The sequence below is a fragment of the Dermacentor variabilis genome, chromosome 4, assembly GCF_050947875.1.
Source record: "Dermacentor variabilis isolate Ectoservices chromosome 4, ASM5094787v1, whole genome shotgun sequence".
Lineage (NCBI taxonomy): Eukaryota > Metazoa > Arthropoda > Arachnida > Ixodida > Ixodidae > Dermacentor > Dermacentor variabilis.
Genome location: NC_134571.1, coordinates 96,974,055 through 96,996,188, shown reverse-complemented (window position 1 = coordinate 96,996,188; position 22,134 = coordinate 96,974,055). Strand labels below are relative to the sequence as shown.

Here is a 22,134-nt window from a genome sequence, read left to right as displayed (position 1 = left end):
GACAACCATGTGCTCCGATCGGTCCGTGTGGGTGACATACCTCCAGGGGCACCGTGGCGTGAGGCACAGCCTGAGTGTCCGCCTCGTGCCAAGCGAACAATGTGATAACTATCTCTTTACTTGAAGGATTTCAAAAATTTGCATGGCAGGAGATTTGTGAGGTGACATCGTTTACACCGGACACCGCCATTGACACTGGACAGGCCGCCATTGGAATATGAACCTAGCAACGTTTAACGCTAGAACGTTATCAAGTGAGGCGAGTCTAGCAGTGCTATTGGAGGAATTACAGGGCAGTAAATGGGATATAATAGTGAAGTAATATAACAGTGAAGTTAGGAGGCCAAAAGAAGCATATACAGTGCTAAATAGCGGGCACGTCCTGTGCTACCGGGGCTTAGCGGATAAAAGAGAACTAGGAGTCGGATTCCTGGTTAATAAGAATATAGCTGGTAACATACAGGAATTCTATAGCATTAACGAGAGGGTGGCAGGTCTTGTTGTGAAACTTAATAAGAGGTACAAAATGAAGATTGTACAGGTCTACGCCCCTACATCCAGTCATGATGACCAGGAAGTCGAAAGCTTCTATGAAGACGTGGAATCGGCGGTGGGTAGAGTGAAAACTAAATACACTATACTAATGGGCGATTTTAATGCCAAGGTAGGCAAGAAGCAGGCTGGAGACAAGGCAGTGGGGGAATGTGGAATAGGCACTAGGAATAGTAGGGGAGAGTTATTAGTAGAGTTTGCGGAACAGAATAATATGAGGATAATGAATACCTTCTTCTGCAAGCGGGATAGCCGAAAGTGGACGTGGAGGAGCCCAAACGGCGAGACTAGAACTGAAATAGACTTCATACTCTGCGCTAACCCTGGCATCATACAAGATGTGGACGTGCTCGGCAAGGTGCGCTGCAGTGACCACAGGATGGTAAGAACTCGAATTAGCCTAGACCTGAGGAGGGAACGGAAGAAACTGGTACATAAGAAGCCGATCAATGAGTTAGCGGTAAGAGGGAAAATAGAGGAATTCCAGATCAAGCTACAGAACAGGTATTCAGCTTTAACTCAGGAAGAGGACCTTAGTGTTGAAGCAATGAACGACAATCTTGTGGGCATCATTAAGGAGTGTGCAATGGAAGTCGGTGGTAACTCCGTTAGGCAGGATACCAGTAAACTATCGCAGGAGACGAAAGATCTGATCAAGAAACGCCAATGTATGAAAGCATCTAACCCTACAGCTAGAATAGAACTGGCAGAACTTTCGAAGTTAATCAACAAGCGTAAGACAGCTGACATAAGCAAGTATAATATGGATAGAATTGAACATGCTCTCAGGAGCGGAGCAAGCCTAAAACAGTGAAGAAGAAACTAGAAATTGGCAAGAATCAGATGTATGCGTTAAGAGACAAAGCCGGCAATATCATTACTAATATGGATGAGATAGTTCAAGTGGCTGAGGAGTTCTATAGAGATTTATACAGTACCAGTGGCACCTACGACGATAATGGAAGAGAAAATAGTCTAGAGGAATTCGAAATCCCGAAGGTAACGCCGGAAGAAGTAAAGAAAGCCTTAGGAGATATGCAAAGGGGGAAGGCAGCTGGGGAGGATCAGGTAACAGCAGATTTGTTGAAGGATGGTGGACAGATTGTTCTAGAGAGACTGGCCACCCTGTATACGCAATGCCTCATGACCTCGAGCGTACCGGAATCTTGGAAGAACGCTAACATAATCCTAATCCATAAGAAAGGGGACGCCAAAGACTTGAAAAATTATAGACCGATCAGCTTACTGTCCGTTGCCTACAAAGTATTTACTAAGGTAATTGCAAATAGAATCAGGAACACCTTAGATTTCTGTCAACCAAAGGACCAGGCAGGATTCCGTAAAGGCTACTCAACAATAGACCATATTCACACTATCAATCAAGTGATAGAGAAATGTGCAGAATATAACCAACCCTTATATATAGCTTTCATTGATTACGAGAAAGCGTTTGATTCAGTCGAAACCTCAGCAGTCATGGAGGCATTACGGAATCAGGGTGTAGATGAGCCATATGTAAAAATACTGGAAGATATCTATAGCGGCTCCACAGCCACCGTAGTCCTCCATAAAGCAAGCAACAAAATCCCAATAAAGAAAGGTGTCAGGCAGGGAGATACGATATCTCCAATGCTATTCACAGCGTGTTTACAGGAGGTATTCAGAGACCTGGATTGGGAAGAATTGGGGGTAAAAGTTAATGGAGAATACCTTAGTAACTTGCGATTCGCTGATGATATTGCCTTGCTTAGTAACTCAGGGGACCAATTGCAATGCATGCTCACTGACCTGGAGAGGCAAAGCAGAAGAGTGGGTCTAAAGATTAATATGCAGAAAACTAAAGTAATGCTTAACAGTCTCGGGAGAGAACAGCAATTTACAATAGGCAGCGAGGCACTGGAAGTCGTAAGGGAATACATCTACTTAAATTAGGGCAGGTAGTGACGGCGGATCCGGATCATGAGACGGAAATAATCAGAAGAATAAGAATAGGCTGGAGTGCGTTTGGCAGGCAGTCCCAAATCATGAACAGCAGGTTGCCGTTATCCCTCAAGAGAAAAGTATATAATAGCTGTGTCTTACCAGTACTCACCTAGGGGGCAGAAACCTGGAGGCTTACGAAAAGGGTGCTACTCAAATTGAGGACGACACAACGAGCTATGGAAAGAAGAATGATAGGTGTAACATTAAGGGATAAGAAAAGAGCAGATTGGGTGAGGGAACAAACGCGAGTTAATGACATCTTAGTTGAAATCAAGAAAAAGAAATGGGCATGGGCAGGACATGTAATGAGGAGGGAAGATAACCGATGGTCATTAAGGGTTACGGACTGGATCCCAAGGGAAGGGAAGCGTAGCAGGGGGCGGCAGAAAGTTAGGTGGGCGGATGAGATTAAGAAGTTTGCAGGGACGGCATGGCCACAATTAGTACATGACCGGGGTTGTTGGAGAAGTATGGGAGAGGCCTTTGCCCTGCAGTGGGCGTAACCAGGCTGATGATGATGATGATCATTTAAAGGGGCCCTGAACCGCTTTTTATCGCAGCAGAGAAAGGCATTTGAAGTGAAAATAGGCTATTTAGAAATACATTGCTGCAAAATGTACTTAAATTAGTTCAGCAGAAGTGGAGTTAATGGAAATCAAACACGGCCTCTGCTGTTCTCCCATTCCTTCTTCAATACCTTGCACTGGGAGGGCTACGGGCACTGTGGGGCGTGCCCACAACACTCCGCCTTCTAAATGTCACTGTTGTGTGCAGTTCAAATGTGATTTTGGATGTTAACGAAGACATCGTGGCTTCCGCCTTTCAGAATCAGAATCAGTTTTTATTGAGATGATCAGAAAGATTACAAGATGTTAATGTACAGAAGGAGGCCCGAAGTCAGAGTGCAATGGGACCTCCTTTACAAAGTAAACGTAATAAAACACAAATTACATCAGTTTCAACAAATTGTTAACATGGAAGAATTACAGGTTTTAGTATTAATAGCATGACTGAAGAATTACATGTGCGTAAATGTCATGAAAGAAAAGCACTGTAACATTTGCTTGTTGACAACTAATAAATTAACAGTGTGATGTGAAAAACACAGTACAATTTGCTAACTTGAATGTACTATATGTAAGGCAAGGACATCAAACAGAAACCTAATGGTATGACAATGAAAATAAAATGAAGGCACCCCACGACGCGCTAAACACAAGTCAAACACAATTGTCCTCATTGAGCCGCAGTGTGGTTAGCCAGTGGACTTGTGGTGGCACCCTGTGATGGCCGTGGTATCTCTGCCATGTAGCCGACCGCAGCTTGATTTCAGTTATTGGCCAATAGCAGCCATCTAAGGGAATGACGAAATAAAGCATCGAATGACGAAATAAAGCATCGAATGACGAAATACAGTGAGAGGGGAATCGCGAAGATGTGTTTCAGTGAAGCACTGAAGAAGTCATGCCAGCACCTAATGCCCGATAGCTTCGGACGGCAACCCTCACATTTAAGCGGTGCTGGTTACCTGAGCCACATGCTTGTGTCAGTTGCAGAAGGACTGTTTAAGAAGGCACAGGAAAGCAGTTCGGAGCAGGTGGATGCCACAAGCACTGACATAAACAAACACAAGAAAGCTTGCTGTCATCCCCTACATACATAGGTTCTTCCACAGATTAAAAAAGATTGCTGGAAGGAGCGGCATCAACATTGTTTTTTCGGCACCTAATAAATTGGTGAGCCTGTGTAGAAACACAAGGCCAGGAAGAATCACAGGTACCGCATGCAAAAAGGAGCATAAGAGCAAATTAATTGATTGCATCGCAGGTGTGATATACTGCATTCCTCTCAGGTGTGGACGATCCTACATTGGTCACACAGGTAGATGGATAAATGATAGGCTATGACAACGAGGATGCAGTGTGAAGTACGTATTGTTATGAACAAGCTGGCATATGATGTTGATTCTGGAAATCAGCATTCCCTTTGATGCTTGTGAATCAGTCTAGCTTCATAAGCCTGAATCCCATGGCATGATGCAATTTTAACAAGGTTAACCCTTTGAGGGTCACTGCCGAACTGGTAGGGTGACGGAAACAAATCCCAAGTGGTCACGGCCATACATGTACAGCAGAGACTGAACATTTGAACAATGCGCCTTTTTAAAACGAAGCGCAGCCAAGTGCCGCTCGAGAGATGCTGAAATATTTCGTGGCTTATAGAAAGAATTCTTATTGTGCTGCCACCCTTCGGCTTCTGGCAAGACTGATTTTTCAGTTCACTTTTTCATGCCCACACATGTGCACTTTGTTACTCGCACTTTTGTGCACGTAATTTCGAGTTACAAATGCTGGGAAAACTGATTTCTGTTACATTTCCTATCACTTAGAGCATTAGTGTGAGATGCTTACCTGCATGGCTCTCCTGCAAACATGCAATTATTTCGTTTACAGACTCATAAACCAGCAATACTAAACCAGCAAATCAGCAAATTGGCACCAAAAAAGATTTAAGCAGATCCCACGTGCTGTGGGAATCGAAGTTATGCGAAGCATTTTGCTCGTAGCTGGCTACAGCATCAACCCTGCAGCGATGCACCTTGACCGACTGTTTCACTCTCTCGATGACTTCGAGCAAACACTCATTGTGGAGTACGGAAATGCTGAGGGTCAGAAACAACATGGGGTTGCCTAGCTGCTCGATCATTGGGAACATGTTCCCCTTCCTCTGCGTCCAGTAGTACCCCAGTAGTACACCATCCTCCAGCTGCTCAAGTAAAGCTCTGAGGAACACAATGTCCGAGTTGACGCACTTTGCAATGTAGTCGTGGTCTTCCAAGAGGTTCTTTGTGAGCGTCAGGAACCAGTTGGAGTGCAGGGGGCAAAAAACTTGCTTTTGAATCGCTGTTAGTACGGAGGCAACCACCAACCAGTATTTCACAGCTAACATGCCCGGATCTTCTTACGCATGCCACCTGGCTCTGTGCATCTAGTATGTGAGAATCAGAGGCAAGAGTTGGATGGCGGAGCTCAAATGACAATGCCACGACTATGCCAGCAATGTGAACATCGGCATATACCCAGCGGCTCAAGTTGGAAGGCACCGCCAGCCCCACAGCATAGGAGGCTAGACAAATACACAAAGTGCCTGAAGTTCGCAGAGAACGCTTCGCACTAAAAGAAATAAAGACATAGCCTGGACATGTAGCCCATGGAGGAAGGAAAGAAACTCTGCCACTAAATTTATCAGTATATGCTGTTTTAGTTGCCTCGAGGATATCCAGAGGGCGATATGATTCCTCTCAAACTAGCTACACAGCTGATTTCGGCATGCACTAACTTTTGGTGGCCACCTTTCACATTAAACTGAGGTGAAGTCAGTTTAACCCTCGGAAGACTATGGGTACTGCACACACTCCACAGATGGTGGAGTTGCTCTGCTTGCGGTGAACGAACTGTGACTCTATCATGTCTGCTCCTCGTCATGGACACCTCGATGATATTGTATTATGGATGCTCGATTGTTTCCCAGAAATCAGCTGTGTTTTTCTTTTCACATAATTTCACTTTAGTATTTAAATTTTTAAATATTTTTATATTTAGTTTGACCATAAGTGATCTTTTTTGTTCCTTCTGGTGTATGTTGTGCTTAACCCTTGTTTTGCTTTATTCGTTGTGACCGGTCATCTTGTTTTTGTTTTTTCTTTTTACTTGCTGGAGCCGACATCCCCCCCTTATGCACATTACCTGCTGCCACAATTCGCCTTAAATTTACACTACATGTGAATTTCGTTTGCAATATGTCCGGTACTCACCCATCATGCAAGACAGCAGCAAGCACCCAAAAATTGGAGGAAAGAGGCAGAGAAAGCTTTGCCTTAATAAAAACAAGTATGAAGAGGATGACAAGAAAAGGCGACTGCATGCAGTTCTGCCCTGGTAGGGTTAGCCCAGAGGTGCCATCTGCAAGAAGTTCAAGTGGCAAGTTGCTTCTTTTAAGGTCCAAACACTACACATTGACTTGACCACTATGATTCCCTTTTCCTCGAACAATGCTCAGTCGAGACCAGCTAAGCATGAGAGGGTCCAACAACAAGTGCTTGGGTCCGTGGTATTGAAACACTCTGAACCCCTGTAGACTGCAGAAGCCCCTGCGAACTATGCTACCACTGCCCTTGTTTCTTTTGACTAATGCTGTACACTCCATAGCTAACATAACTGTGCACACTTTAAACCGATAAACATTGCCCTGCAAGAAAGAAAAGAGAGAACATGATAGTAGGGCAGAATATCTAAATAGATTAACTCACTATCGATCTAAAGCAATTGACTCTTAAAAACAAAAGGAAGCAATTGTAGAAACAGTGCGTGGTGATCATAGGCGGTGCTGCATCTGCAGAGCAACCAGGATGTGTATGGTTGACCCACCTGTATCAAGCAGCACAGGTGTGATGTCAAGAGTCCAGTTCTGGCCAGCCAAGGAGGCTGGCCACTTTCTAACAAACATATTTATTAACCAGTAACAATTGCCAATAAAGGTACCTGGAGTACCTTTGTTTTGTTAAGTTATTTTGTTCTAATTTTGTCGGCAGCTCAGGCTAAAAGCTGTAATCGTGAAGTTAGAAGCGTTCTCTGGTGAATCCCAAGAGTGGGAGGAATACGTCGAAGTCCTGGAATAATACTTCATTGCCAACAGCATTTCCGATGACAAGAAACGACAAGTTTTCCAAAGTCCCTGTGGATGGCCAACATGCTTGTTACTATGGGGGCTACTGGCCTCCAAGAGACCTGGTGACATCATGCTTAGAGAAAGCCTACCACTGCTGACGACATACTATGTACTAAAGACTTTTGCAATTGTTCTGTGCTACCGGTTATACTGTAGGGTGCAAAGAGAGTGTGAAGCAGCAAAGGACTTCGTCGCTGAACTGCAGAAATTGGTGGAACCATGCACGTTTGGAGAAGAACTGGATCTGAGAGAGTGGCTCATCCACAGTATTTGAGATGATGCAATGAGGAGGCATTTACCGGAAGAGGAAGGCCTTCCCTTGGAGCGGGCCATGGAAATCATCACTGGCATGAAGGCCACCACCACCACCAAGGGCACGACAGCTGACCAGCCATGCATCACCGGTGGATATGCACCAGCTGCCATGAGAGGTAGATGCTCTAGGCTCGTGGCATTGCTGTGGTGGGTAATGCAGTGAATACGTAATGCGTAACAGTTGTTTTAGTGTGAAAAAAAAAGGCTGCATAGTAAAGAGGCACCTAGTTGCATGGTAGGTGGCAAGAAATCTGGATGCTCCAGATAGGTGATATGTACTTGCAGTGCCAGCAGATGACCTGGGGAAGGTGGCCAGTTTGATCCGTAGGCCTAGTGCGCATCTGTCTAGAACACAGGCTTGACGCACTGTGTCGGCAATGAATGAAATGCTGGAGGATGGTACTGACGGTGAAACTGAATCGCTGGACAATAACAGCCATGCAGCTGCGGAGCTGGGATTGCTGAATGGGTCCATCAGTAAAAAAAGACCATAAAAGGTTATGGGAGCCGTGCATTCACGCATGTGTGCTGATGCAAGGCTAGCTGGCACTAGTGCCTTGTACTCTGACATGGACAGAGCAGAATTCTTGAGGGATTTTTTAATGTTGCCATTCGAAGGTACCTCATAAATTCAGTTGAAGGGATACTTCAGCCGCCGATAGTGAGTTGTCGATAGTAAGGTAACTGTACTCACTCTGTTCAGAAGAAGGCAGGCCAAGCTGCCATTATTTGTCCTTAGAAACAGTTCTCGTGCCCTGCTTGGAAGAAACTGGGCAAGAGCTTTTGGTACACCGCATTGCATGGCCCCTTGAATGCGCATTGCACAGACAAGAGTGACGACTGGGAAATCAAGCTTCCCGAATTGTTTTCTGATGGACTAGGTACACGGCATGGTGTCAAGGCCAAGATAAGAGTGCCTGAGGCTCGTGCAGGTGAGATTTTTTCAGCGTAGGACAGTACCTCTTGTCCTTTGGCACCTTCAAGATCAGGAAATTCAGACTCCAACGTGAAGGCACTTCGAACCCGGTGCGGATGTTAGAATGGGCAGCACTCCTAGTGCCGGTGTTCATAAAGGATGTGAACATCTGACTAGGTGGTAACTTCAAGCTGACAGTGAACAAGGTGGCAGACATTGAGACATACCTAGTACCATACATGGATGACATTTGGGCAAAATTGGGGGTAGGTGCTCTGTTCTCGAAGCTATACCTTCGAGACACTTATCAACAGGTAGAGCTTGATGATGCATAAAAAAAGCATGCGACAATTAAAACTTCCCAAGGGCTCTTCAAGTACAGTCATCTGTCATTTGGGGTGGTGCCCAGCACTGGCAATTTTCCAGCCCTAATGAAAAACCTGCTGCAAGGTTGTCATTGAGTGGTTGTCTATTTTGACGATATGATAACTGGGCTATGAGATGAAGATTACCGCCACAATTTAGAGAAGGTATTGAACTGACTGAGTGACATAGGTTTGAAGTTTAAAATGAAGAAATGCGTTTTTGGAGCACATAGGGCGGAATACCTGGGCTATGTCATTGATTAGAGGATTGTGCACTCAGTGCTTGAATGAGTGGAGCAATTCAAGGCCCCGAAGCCACAAACTGTATGTGAGCTACAGAGTTTTCTGGGACTGCTCAATTTCTATAGAACGTTGTTGCCAAGTTTGTTTTCTGTACTACAACTCTTGCACCAGCTATTAAAGAAAGGCACCGTGGCACTGAGGACTACAGAAACAAGCTAGGTTTCAGGAAAGCAAGAGAGTGCTAACTTCTTCAGACATCCTTGTGATATGACCACAGTTTCAGCACTTAGTAGAAATAAGAAAGACAGAAGGATAGAGAGCGACAGAGGATAGAGAGCGACTGGTCTAGCTGAATGTCTAGTTCTAGTCTATGCCTAGTCGAGGTCTAGTTGAAGTCGATTAGAGACAATATCTTCCTAAACGAGTTGGGCGCAATAGTAGCTTCGCTGTGATGCATCTCCTTATGGCATAGGAGTAGTTCTGGCACACTGACTTAAATCTCGGGTAGGAAAGCTTGTGTGATTTGCATCAGGACACTTAACGGAAGCTGAGAACTAGAGTCGGTTGGACAAAGAAGCCTTGGCTGTGGTGTTTGGCATAATGAAGTTTCCCCAGTCTGAAATATTCACATATTACAAACCATTTTTGGGTCAGCTTGAACACGAATGCTTAATTATTGCACAAAGCTCACCAAGTGTGTTGTGTTGGGAGTTAATATTTAGCAGGTAAAACTACAGGTTGACTTACTGGCTGGGAGCCAGTTTGAGTAATTCTGACAATCTGAGTATGTGCCTCTCTGGATCACTTCCCTTGGTGAACCAAGAATACAGGAAGCCTTCGTGCTTGAGAATGCTAACCCTGATGTGTTGTCAGCCGGTGTGCTTGAGGCTGCAATGGCCAGAGATTCTGTGCTACATCCCATTATGAGGTGCACTGTTTTCTGGAATCCATCTGCCACCTGGAGCTGAGTGGCACTGTTAAAATGTGAGGGCTTGGAGAAAAAAAACTAATAAAAACAGAATCTTGGGAAAAAGTTTTCCGCTTCTTCTTTCCCAGGCATAAAAAGCAGAAAAAAAGCAAATGGTTCAAATTTACCTAACAAAATTGAGTTCGTTAATGTAAATTATGTGAATTTTATGTTGGTGTAACTTTGTGAGTACAGACATTCTGGTGAGATATTATTTCATCCAATTTGTGTGAATTATTTGATCATGGTGGTGTGCTGCATCTCCATCATTTGTTGCTACATGCATCATTTATCATGGGACACTAGATCAGACCTTCTATGGTTGAAAAACAACAGGGAGGACAACCCTGATAATGCTCCTATTCACAATGATCCATCCAGAACACCACCATAAACTCCTAAAGAAATCCTCGGGATGTACACGAGAATGTTAGGACATCCTTAGGACGTCCCTGCATGAGTGTCAAAACATACCAATCAAGTTCATTTTTACGGCTTGAGCTCGACCTCAGGACAGCATTCAATATCTTTTTTTTTTTTCAGTAGGGAACCTCTGTGAAAGCATCTTGGATTTTTTGCATAGTCTGCCCATGGATGTCTCAGTTGGTATGCGCAACCGAATTTGCTGTTGTGTCAACTTAGTGCTAGAGAGCATGTGAGCCGAAAGATTAGCAATTCTGTACGGCATTCTTGAGTAGCTAGTCTGCATTTGTTTTTCTAGGCTATAAAGCAAGTGCACCATCACAGTATTTCCATCCAAGTTTTCATCTTAGTGGCACAAAAAGCACACCTCTCACCCCTCCTGTATATTTAAAAAATTATTGTGCCAGTAGATGTTCTACGCAAAGGAATGACGTGGCTTGGTTGTATTCTCATTCTAACAAGGAAAGTGCCTACAAAAGGTCCTTGTTTGGCTCGGTGTCCAATATTAATGTAAGCCTTGATGTAGTCATCTTCCCACAGCGGGCCGTCTGACTGCACTACTTGAATTTACACAGTTCTAGAGCAAGACTTCGATGATGTTTTCTACTTCTAAATAAAAAAAAAAAAAATGTTTGTTGCGACACACAATTTTATTAAATAGATTTTATATATTAAGCAGATAATTTTATTTATACAGGTACAAAAAAAGTTTAACTAAGCTTTGTTAGCACAATAATTATATCATGAATGGCAAAAAATTCTTTTTTACCATGAAAAGGAGACTTGGAAGGAAAAGGCTCAATCGAACAGTAAGTTTTGACTTGTCTAAAGCCAAAATGGACCAAACCTGAGATTAAAAATTTTTTATATGTGAGTGACATGCACAGAAACAGGTTTCGATGAGGAATTTAGCAGAGAAAGTTTGGTATTTATTTCTTGAATTATTTACAAGAACTTTTATCACATAATGAATAAAAACAGTGAAAGAAGACTTTACCCTTGTAAATTGTTTCACGCAGGTCACTAAAATACTAAATGCACAGCTGTTGTCAAAAGAAGCAGAGTTGCTATGTTATTGATGGCAAGTGAATAAAAAATGTTTTGTTTGTCCCCTGCCGCATTGGTGTCACTCAAAGCATCAGAGACATACATGAACCCCAGTACTGACTCTTCAGAGCTTCACGGCTTTCTAGCATAGAGAGCTCTTCAATGACAATGCATCATTTGTGCTTTTATTGGCTTCACTTCTTTCACCAAAGGTTGTACATAAGATACCTTACAAAACTTTGTACAGCATGACTCAATAAAGGTCCACACGATACCACAATGTCTTTCCATATTCCACTCCCGTAATAGAGAGTAAATGTAAGCATGAAATGGCTACCGGCAAAGCAGATTGGTTGGAGAGGATACTAGCCACAATCTTAAAATAGGTGTAGTACATGTTCTCAATGGCACACCCCACCACAGCACTCCACGCCACACTTTGCACTGGTCCATATGGATGCAATCGTTTCCTGTCACTCGGTCCATATGAACGCAATTGTTTCCTGTCATGTGGTCCATATGGATGCAACTGTTTCCTGTCACAGAAAGTGACAGCAAACAGCCTCGTTACAACCGTTTTTCTTCTTCCAACAGTGCAACACACTCAGCGTTTGTCGCTACTTTTTCTTCTTGTCACGTCGAAGTAGTTGGCTGAAAATGTGCAGCCTTAGGTAGGTGGCCACAGTGCGTGGTGATGGACGGCTGCATAATCCTGTCACTGTCGGCACAGTTGAGCAGTCTTCTTCTCTGGTGTATAACTCACTAAGCGATTGGTTTCAGAAAACGCTTCCTACCTTTTCTTTCATTGTGCTGCATTCCTGCAAGCATTTGTGACAGCAACCTCATTGATATGAAGAATGATGCAGAAGCAAGTGCAGCCATGATGTGACGCAGGCCTGAGAGCTTACTGAGCCAAAATGAATCTGTTTTGAACTGAACCTCATTGCAAGTCGCGCCTCGGCCAAACAACTACCCATGGTTCGCCGAACGCTGCCGGCTTGGTCACACAGCATGGCTCCATCTTTTAAGACAGCGCCAAACCAGCGCCGCAAAACTCACGGACCGCTGATGCTGAAAAGAGCACAGGCAACTCTGTCTCAGCACCAAAAGATCACAATCAAGAGTGTGGTGCCACGTATCTGCCTTTTTAACGTCTCTATTAGAAATGACAAATTAAACTTCAGCGTAATAGAAGTTACAGCTTGAGTGCTATTGTGAACAAACAGGAAGAAATCGGAGGCAATATATTTTTTTTGTAACTTGTTTGGGCAGTAACTAGCATATACAATGTGGTCCTGCACAAGACTGCATTTTCTTAAGTCTTGACTGGTTACCCGAATGATCATGTTTTGTTCTTGCAACGATGCCCGGATGTTCTCGTTTCATTCTCGCTCCGTCCTCATCTTGAGTGCCTGGATAACAGCTCTGGATTTTGGCTCAAGGTCTCTTGAAGGTCGCCAGCAATGGTAGCTAAAAGCATTTCATGCTTAATAAAACAAAATCACAAGATAGCATGACAATATATCTAAATGGGTTAATGTACCCTCAAGCTGAAGAACAGTGTATTTTAAAGAAGCACCTGCAGTAATGTCACAGAGTTTATTACAGTAATTACTAGAGGAAATGCTGACGTTAGTGCTTATGGGAGCTGCAATGGGGGTGGTTCAGCCAGCATGGGAATTATGGGAAGTACATGGATTTGCCTAAACTTCGTCCTTCTGGCTTCAAACGACTCTGCAACTTTGTAAATTTGCCATTTTCAACAAGGTGCTCCATAATGAATAATTAAACAAACATCATTAAAATTGTCAGATGGCAGGATTCGAACACAGAGCCTCTAGCAGAGAAGCCCGATATTGAAACCATTATGCCACGAACCCATGCATTGATAAGCGACATATAATGCCCTTATGAATTTATTGTGGGCAAGCCTTGAGACGCTTGCCGCGTTTTTGATTTGGCCACCTCGACAAGCTGGACCATTGCAATTAGTAGCGCTTGTGCATGTTTGCAGTGTCTTCTGAACTTTGAAGAGTATAGATCACTTTGAAATTTAGGACAAGGAAGACAGATAAAGTGTAATAATTAAAGCCACAAGAATGTCTGAATCCGCAAGTACGAGGATTAGACAAATCTATGTACTTCCCATCATTTCCATGATGGCTGAACGATTGTGCGCCAGAGTTTCCTCTAGTAATTATTGTATGAAACTCTATGGCGAACGTGATACAGTAAAGAAGTTCACCTTAGCCTTAAAGCAGCGCAGGAAATAGGTGCCTACAAAAAGCCTTTCGAGTTAAAAAAAAAATACAATAGTATCAATAAATATTGGACGGAAGCAATTATATGGGTGATATTCGAAATATAAGTGTGCAACAAGCATTGCAATAAACAAAGTGCCACATGGTATATATGCAGAGAACCACAATTTCAGTCAATGTTTTCATATCAGTCCATCTTTACTAGGTTAAATCCTATGGCATGGTGAAACAGACAAATAAAAAACACACAAATATAGCCAAGCTGAAGCAACAAATGAGTGCTTTTACTGAGAAGTTTTTTAAATCATGAACTGATGTAAACATGAGACAGGATTAGTGGTTTGCTCCTGACTTTCAAATTATTGTGTGCAGCAAAGAAAGGGTGAATGCAGAATAAAGTGCTGCGACAAGACGATTAAATAGGTTCTTCTACTTGCAGCCATACTGCTTAAGTTCTTGACAACATGGAAACACCGTTTGGCTCCAGAAGAACAAGGCACATACATAGTACTAGTTGAACCTCAGTCCATAGGCCTTTCCTATAAATGCTGAGAGAATTAACACTTAAGAAAAGCAGTATGCAGTTAGCTTTTCTGGTGTGTATGTAAACATCTTGAAGGACCTCTCATGAGACCCCATCAGAAATTTTGGCTATACATTGGAACTTGTAAAGTGCCACCAAGAGAACATCTTATTGCAAAAGTTTTTTGAATTAGTTCATTGTTAATTAAAGCAGATAGGAGGAATTGAATTGTTGTGTTACCATGCTGCCAGGAGGAGAGCTTCACTGCCAACATAAACATCCCCTTTACCTTGACTAGCACCCTGAAGTGACGTTCCTTCCCTGGTTTCTTTGATACCCAAGCAGAGAAATTGCGTCATGTATACATCAGAAACCCCGCCTTTTTTTTTTTTCTCCTCCTTATTCTTCTTCATTTTTCACACCATGACACACTTCCAGTGGTGGTATAGTGCATTCTGCATTAGGTGCTTTACTGAAGTCATATGTCATAATTGGGGATGTTGGGGACAGTGTGTTTTACACAGAGGCATGTGGCCTTCAGTCTCTGGCAAGAAGCGGGGCTCCCTTGAGAGGAAAGGTGCATGGGTTTTCCTATAAAGCTTTAGCTGTTTTAACGCCGTGGAATGATTCCATATTTTGTTGACATAATTTTCATAGCACAACCTATGCACCTTGCTTTGTCTGTTGGTAATGCCCAGACCCGGTGAGGGGCAGTTTAACTCACAAGAATGTTCATTTAGGCAGCAGTATATTTGGAGAGTACCAACAAGTCCCAATGAGTAAGCTAACATTCAGAATTTGCTACGACTATGTTACTGCGCACACAAGTGTTTTGAAGGCATTGATGTTGGATGCTCACTTCAAGCTTTCTTGTGCCTTCACATGAAGGTATGCCACATGAATGTGGTTAGTGTGATGTATAGCAATGTTGCTACAACAAATGTCTTTGTAACTTGTTAGGTTATGCTGAAACATCCTGCGAAGTAACTTGGCTGTTCAACATATAAGACAACATATAAGAATGCATAGCAACACATAAGGAATATGGCACTAGAATGCTATAATGCGCAGATATATAATTTCATAATTCAGGCTCAACACTCTAAAGACAGTTGCACTCTTCGGGGTGTATATCTGCCACACAACAACAATCGTCATCTGTCTTGCTTGCGTTTCCTTTCTTGAAAACACTATGCTTGCTACTTTCCTGTCAAGAATGCTCTGTCATACTGATAATGCGCATGTCGTTCGTGACTTGGAAGTACCGGGCTCACAGCCTTAAAGAAAGGAAATGTGGGTAACACAAATGACGATTATTGTTATGTGGCACATATACACCCCAAAGGGTGTAACTGTTTTTAGAATGTAGCTAATGTGCTCTGCACACCTACAAGGCTGGTGGCCTACTCACTGATGTTATCGTGGTGTGTTTTCATCTGTTCAAGTCAAAGGCAGAAAGAACTTGAAACCATCGGTGAAGCGCTATGGTCGCTTGCCCGTGTGAGTGCGCAAGTGCCTCTTGAGCGCACTGCTATTCACAAAAGTCTTAGAGCATGAAGGGCACTGATATGGCCGCTTGCCTGAGTGGACGTACAAATGAGTCTTGAGGGTGAACTTTGCGGCAAAGGTCTCCCCGCATACAGGGCACTTAAATGGACGCTCGCCTGTGTGGATGCGCAGGTGGTCATTGAGGGTGTCTTTTCGCGAGAAGCTCCGAAGGCATGAAGGGCAGTGATATGGCCTCTCGCCTGTATGGGTGCGTAGGTGTGTCTTCAGATTGGCATTCAGTGTGAAGCTCTGAGGGCACAAATGGCATTGAAAGGGACGCTCCCCTGTATGGACCCTGATGTGTGCTTGCAGATGGAAGAGCCTTCCAGTTTCATAGTCACAGAAGTTACAACGGTGGAGGCGTGACTGCTGCGACTTCTCATCCTTGACAGTTGTTGGAGAGATAGAAAGCCTTGATCCTGCACAAACAAAACAAAACTGCGTTTACGGAGTACCACAATCAGAGAACAAAGATGTTTGTGCTAATGATGAGTCTTTTGTTCATTCAATAAGCCTTGCGGGTGATCTCAGAAATGATCAAACATAGCACAGCTGGACCACACAGTTTCATATATTTACTAGAGGAAACTGTGGCGCTAGTGTTTATGGGAGATTCAAGCAGGCCAGTTCAGCCAGCATGGAAATGATGGGTAGTACATGGATTTGCCTAAACTTTGTCCTTCTGGCTTTAAATGGCTTCAAGACTGCAAAGTGATAATTTTTAAGAAAGTACTGCATTATAAATAATTAAATAAATGTTGTTAAAGTTATCCAACAGCAGGATTCGAGCTCAGGACCTCTGGCAAAGAAGCCAGATATTGAAACCATTATGCCAAGGATGCATGGACAAGTGGAACCACTGCACTTAGTAGCGATTATGCGTGCTTGCAGAGTCTTATTACGTCCTGCACTAAAAAAAAGTATATATTTCTCTGAAATTTAGTTCAACTTAGACTCAGATAAAGCATAATAAACGAAGCCACAAGAACGGCTGAAGCCCCAAGCACAAATATCAGACTAATTCATGTACAACCCATCATTCCCATGGTGACTGAACCATCGCACCAGAGTTTGTTGTAGTAATTGTAAGAAAGTCAAGGGCTGGTAAACCTTTCTGATTTGCTCAAAAGTTATATGTTTTGAGAAGTGTGACCCTACTTTTGCACAAAAAAAGCAGTATAGGCAGCAGTATAGTATTGTAAAATTTATTAAAAGCAGAGGATGTGGAGTGTAGCACTTGCGTGTGCATCCACCTCAGCCAAATAAAATGGCGATGTTTTCATGATACCCAAGACAATAATCACATAAAAACAATTCACAAGCTACAAAGCTTCAAAAGAATTTTTTGCTGTCAGCAATTTAGGATATTTTCTGTCTAAATGTCAAACTTGGTGCACCGAAATTTGTACACTAGCTTGGTACATGTTACACATTGTGACCATGTCGACATTCTTACCGAGTTTTGTGCCCTTCACAACAGCCTATGCACCAGTAACAACAGCAATAATGTGAAGGTGCCATGATCAATATAGTAGAAGTGTAGAGCATGTACTGTTCCCAGTGGAATGCAAAAATAAGCACTCTCCTGAACAAGCATAACCTCTTCAATCGCACAGTTATTCACAATGCAGTCTTACAAACGTAAGGTAACTCCTTTTTCCACTGACCACACAAAAGCAAGTCCCCGTTTTTTTAAACAAGACTCTCCACTTGAGGTGGCAAGAAGCATGTTTGTGCCTTGAATGGAGACCAGGTGCCCTCGATCGAGCCCACACTGTTATTGCAATTATTTTCTGGTTTTATGCTGATAATTTGTTATCTGAGCTATTTAATATACATAGCAATCAGAGAAATAAAGCTTCTGTGCACAACATATGTGCCTAAGACATAACGCCTAGAATACACCACCGTGCTCAATGATCAGTATGTCTGCATGGTGTGGCTACATGCTACTTCAGCATTTCCTCCTGTTTATTTACATCACTTCAGCTGTTTTAATGTGTCATTGTTTGTTCCACTAAGCACGAAAGACATCAATTAACTTAACAAGTACTTAGATCAATAATAAACACTGAAAAATAAGGCGATGCACACTTTACAAAAAGATAAACCAGGTAGGTCATTCTGTAATGCAAGATCTGGCTTAACTCAGATCAAGCAATGCACTCTATCAATGCACTCCATGGTCATGTCCGGAGTGGAGAATAGAACAAACAACATGCCATGCCATTGTATGCCATTGATCTTACCACAGAAAAGAATAAAACACGACAAGTATTGCACAGCATAAAAAAATTGTGAGCGGTATCAGTCTAATATTCCGTGCAATATATAGATGGGCTGCCGAGATTGTAGTGCCGTTCACGTGTTTAGTTTACCCAAACAGGTGCATTATTGCACAGTATAAACATAGTAAACAAGGAACAGCTTAATGTTGGAATTATTGAACATAGAAACACATGCCCTGAAGTGATCTTAGTGTTGAGGAACTCTGCTATCAGAGACTGGCACAAATGCGATTCTGGAAGAATCGTTCTGACAGATAGAAAACAGGAATAGCACAAACTCTAGCCACTAGCACAATAATGGCATTGTGTACACTATATATATATCATATCATGGCTCAGTCAAAATATGACCTACCCGAAACAAATATAATTCGAGAATAACTACGCCACACCAGTGGCTGCAGGGCTGCTGGTACTGTAGTTGAACCAATGGAGAAGCGCAATGAGAACATCAATCATAATAGTCTGCTCAAAATTTTAATTGCTTATGAATATCTCATTACAGATGCATTCAATGCCAATTATGAAACAGCTTTGAAGTGCTATCGCTCAACTTTTCTTGGAGCATCCAGCACAATAATATGTTAGCGATACCAAAAGAAAATTGCTACTAGTGCAAGCATTAAAATGGCAAGAAATAGTGTACATTCACTAAACAACACTTTATTTAGCACTGTGAAACAGTGCTAACTGAATTATTATTCAAAGTTAAGTACACAATTCTTGCAAAGGAACCCCTATGTGCCAGGAGACAAAAACGTTCAAATAAAAATTTATTATTAGGAGTTTGGTCATGTTAGAGGTAGGTATTTACTGCACAGAAGGAGAGCTCATAGTCAGACTGTATCAGGCCGTCCTCTAAAAAACAATTAGAATAGTTATCTTAAAGGAGCAGCCGCACATCAATAAGGTAGTACACAGGAAATAAAAGAGAACATTACCATAAGAAAATACAGAATTGATAACAAAGAATAACAAGGCTTTAGCATATCTCATGGTAGCAAGGCAAATCATAGCATAACAGAAAAATTGTATGGATACAAAAAAAAAAAAAGTTTATTCGCATAGTTAAAGAGCACTCATTAAAAGAAAAGAAAATGGATACAATAAACCTTTTCGTTAGTCTGCTCATAAAAAGTGCATTTTTAGTTATCTTTTAAATTGGTCTAAGGATCTTGCACTTTTCATAATGAGTGGTAGTGTGTTTGATATGGGTATGGAAGTGAATTGTACAGTCTGTTTACCAGGGTTAGTGTGGACTCTTGGTAAAAGAAAATTGCTATTTAACATGAATCTGGTGGTACTATAAATCACCAAGTTAGATGGCGAAAATGTTATCGGTAGTAGCTCATTATTCACAAATCTGTAGAACAATATACCTAAGTTGTATTCAGCGAGTCCAGAAAGGGTAAGGATGTTATCCTCGTCTAGTAGGGATTTGACATTAGTGAAGCATGAACTGCAAGTAATAATCCTTAAGGCTTGGAACTGAACTACCTGGAGAGATGCAATGTCAGTGTTATAGGTGTTTCATTACTTATTATACCATAAGTAATATGGGAGCGAACAAAATAGTGGTAAAGTGAGTGTAACGGTGGCTCGTGTAAAGTAAGGGCATGTTTTAATTAAGGTGTATATACCACAAGCTGCTTTATTTTTTACGTGGGCAATACGATTCTGATATTTCCAATTACAGTCAAGTACAATGCCAAGGAAAGATGAATACGAACTTAGAGGAAGATGGTGGGGACAAAAATGATAGGTGGAATAGATGCTAAGTTTCGCTGATGTGAAGAGAATACAACTTTAGTCTTAATGACATCAATATACAACATGTTGGCATTACACTGCATTAGTACATTTTCTAAATCAGCACTTAGTTCATTAACGAGAAATGAGATGCTTTTATGAAAGGTAAATATAGTAGGATCATCAGCGTACAGAATGAATTTTGTGGAAGTAAGACAGTCAGGTAAACCAAAAACGAGAGATGCCCTGAGATGCAGCCTTGAGGCACTCCAATGTTAGCAGTTTTCTGTTGACAGTAAAAATTATAAACAGAAACAACTTGAACTCTTAAATATATGTAGCTTTTTAGTAGCAAAAGGCCGGACCACAAATGCCAAATGCCAAATAGGATATTATCATTTATGCTATCAAATACCTGTGTTAGACCAATAAAAGCTGAGCCCGTAAGAAATCCTTTGTCAATTAATTTTTTTATTTGGTCAGTAAGCCTTCGTCCTGCAGTGGACATAAAACAGACTGCTGCTGATGATGATGAAGATGGATCAAGGCCAGCTCTGTGGAATATCCGTGATGAAAACCAAACTGGAATGAAGAGAGGATAACAAATTTAGAAAGGTACTCTGTTAGCCATATTTCAATTAGTTTCTCAACAATTTTCACAAAGACCTGTAGAATGCATATAGATTGGTAGTCATGTAATAATGAGCTGTCACCTTTTTTTAGAACTGGGATGACTTTTCTATACCTAAATTCATATTTAATTAAAAATTAATTAATTAATCTAATGTTATCAGGGTGGACTTAATCAATTTCAGCACTCGTCACCTTTAAGCTATACATAATATTAAATATTTCTTCCAGCATTGTCGGAAATAGGAAGAATGAATGGGGCAGACAGTTCATCTTAATAATCTGTGTAGGAGAAGGCAAATCGTTACGAAAGAAAGAAAAAGCTACTGAAAGCCTCAGCTATATCAGGAGCAGAATTGTACTCAACTCTATCATTTAAAATTCTGGACACCCGGTCTTGTCATGTGATCCTGTTTAAAAGAAGTTGACAATCTCCCATTTTTTTTAGTGTTATTACCGGCCTTTAAAGTTCCTTGCTTGAAATACAATTGTTTAGCTCAACTTAGCTGACAGTTCAGAGTATTACAGAAGCTTTTATATCGGGCATGTAACTTCATGTTAAACATCTGCTTTTTAGTTCTCCTATTGTCACATAGTAATGATGGTGAAGAAAACAGTTGCAAAACTGTGAATGATGAAAGTGATTTTTCGTTGTGCGAACCTGTGCCCACAAAAGCAAGTTACACTCGAAGCACAACGATAGTAGCGAATACAGTTGGCGATCATCGAAATCTGATCAACGGGTCAGGTGCGTTGGCTTCTATACATCACTTGTGGAAGGTTCTAGTGTAATCGTGCCCTCGTTGTTTCCAGAAACTATTACATAAGTCGTGCCGCGCACACAATCAGACAGTACAAGGTTCGGCGAGGACACACACAATAGATAGAATGAATGATAACATTCACGTAAGTTCTAAATCATGCAGGTGCGTATTGCACTGAGTGATAATGTTTAACATTTGTTAGCCAGTGGACAGCTGTCACAGGAGAAAGATAAAAAAGCACACGTGTCACTATATAACTTATCCCGTTTTCCCAATGTTACCAACTACTGCGAGGTCCACGGATTGCAAGAGAATGCCACAGTTTGTTTACATTTCTTTTTGGAGGAACTTTCGTAAGTATGAAATGATTAGTGTAAAAAAATTGGCAGTGGCTTAGCACGGCTATGCCAGGATATACGTAGCGAAAGCTAAGGCATAGCATGGTTAGCCTTGGTTAATCTTGATTGCAAGCCCACGTTAGTCTGGTTGTCTAGCTGTGTTGTGGCGTTTAGCCAGTCATTCGGCGCGCTGTTCATCTGTTTCCTGGGCAATTTGTTTCCTTTTCATCTCGTTCCGATGTCGATTCCAGACCTCCTCCTGCTTATCACAACTGTCGCCGTCTATACTGCTGCCTCAACTGTGGTTGCGGCGCAGGAGAGCTCTCCTTTTCAATCCTCCGACATGTTGTCAGGCATGCGACCCAGTTGGTGAAGCGAGCGGAGGCGAGCGCAACGACAAGGAACGCGGTGTGACATCATACCAAACGGCAGCGGTGGAAAGGCGCAGCACCGCTCAGCGGCGGAACACCTGTGGCTCGGCGCTACTAGTGGAG

The 22,134-nt window shown here is 42.2% G+C and overlaps 1 protein-coding gene across 6 annotated transcripts in view; it reads right to left on the bottom strand.

Moving 5' to 3' along the window:
* Nucleotides 1–11,399: 11,399 nt before the first annotated feature.
* Nucleotides 11,400–22,134, bottom strand: part of LOC142579551 (uncharacterized) — a 32,221-nt gene continuing 21,486 nt past the window's right edge. The window contains exons 3-4 of one of the 6 annotated variants that reach the window (XR_012827401.1): nt 15,735–16,290; nt 11,400–13,025 (exon numbers count right to left, since the gene is read on the bottom strand). Coding sequence is in view for 1 of the 6 variants with exons in the window: in XM_075689886.1 (XP_075546001.1) it covers nt 15,806–16,290 (485 nt within the window). In the remaining 5 variants the exon portion in view is untranslated. Of the gene's footprint in view, nt 13,026–15,307; nt 16,291–20,323; nt 20,491–22,134 lie in introns of those variants that run through there. The other 5 variants (XR_012827400.1, XR_012827402.1, XR_012827403.1 and 2 more) reach the window with 5 other exon arrangements.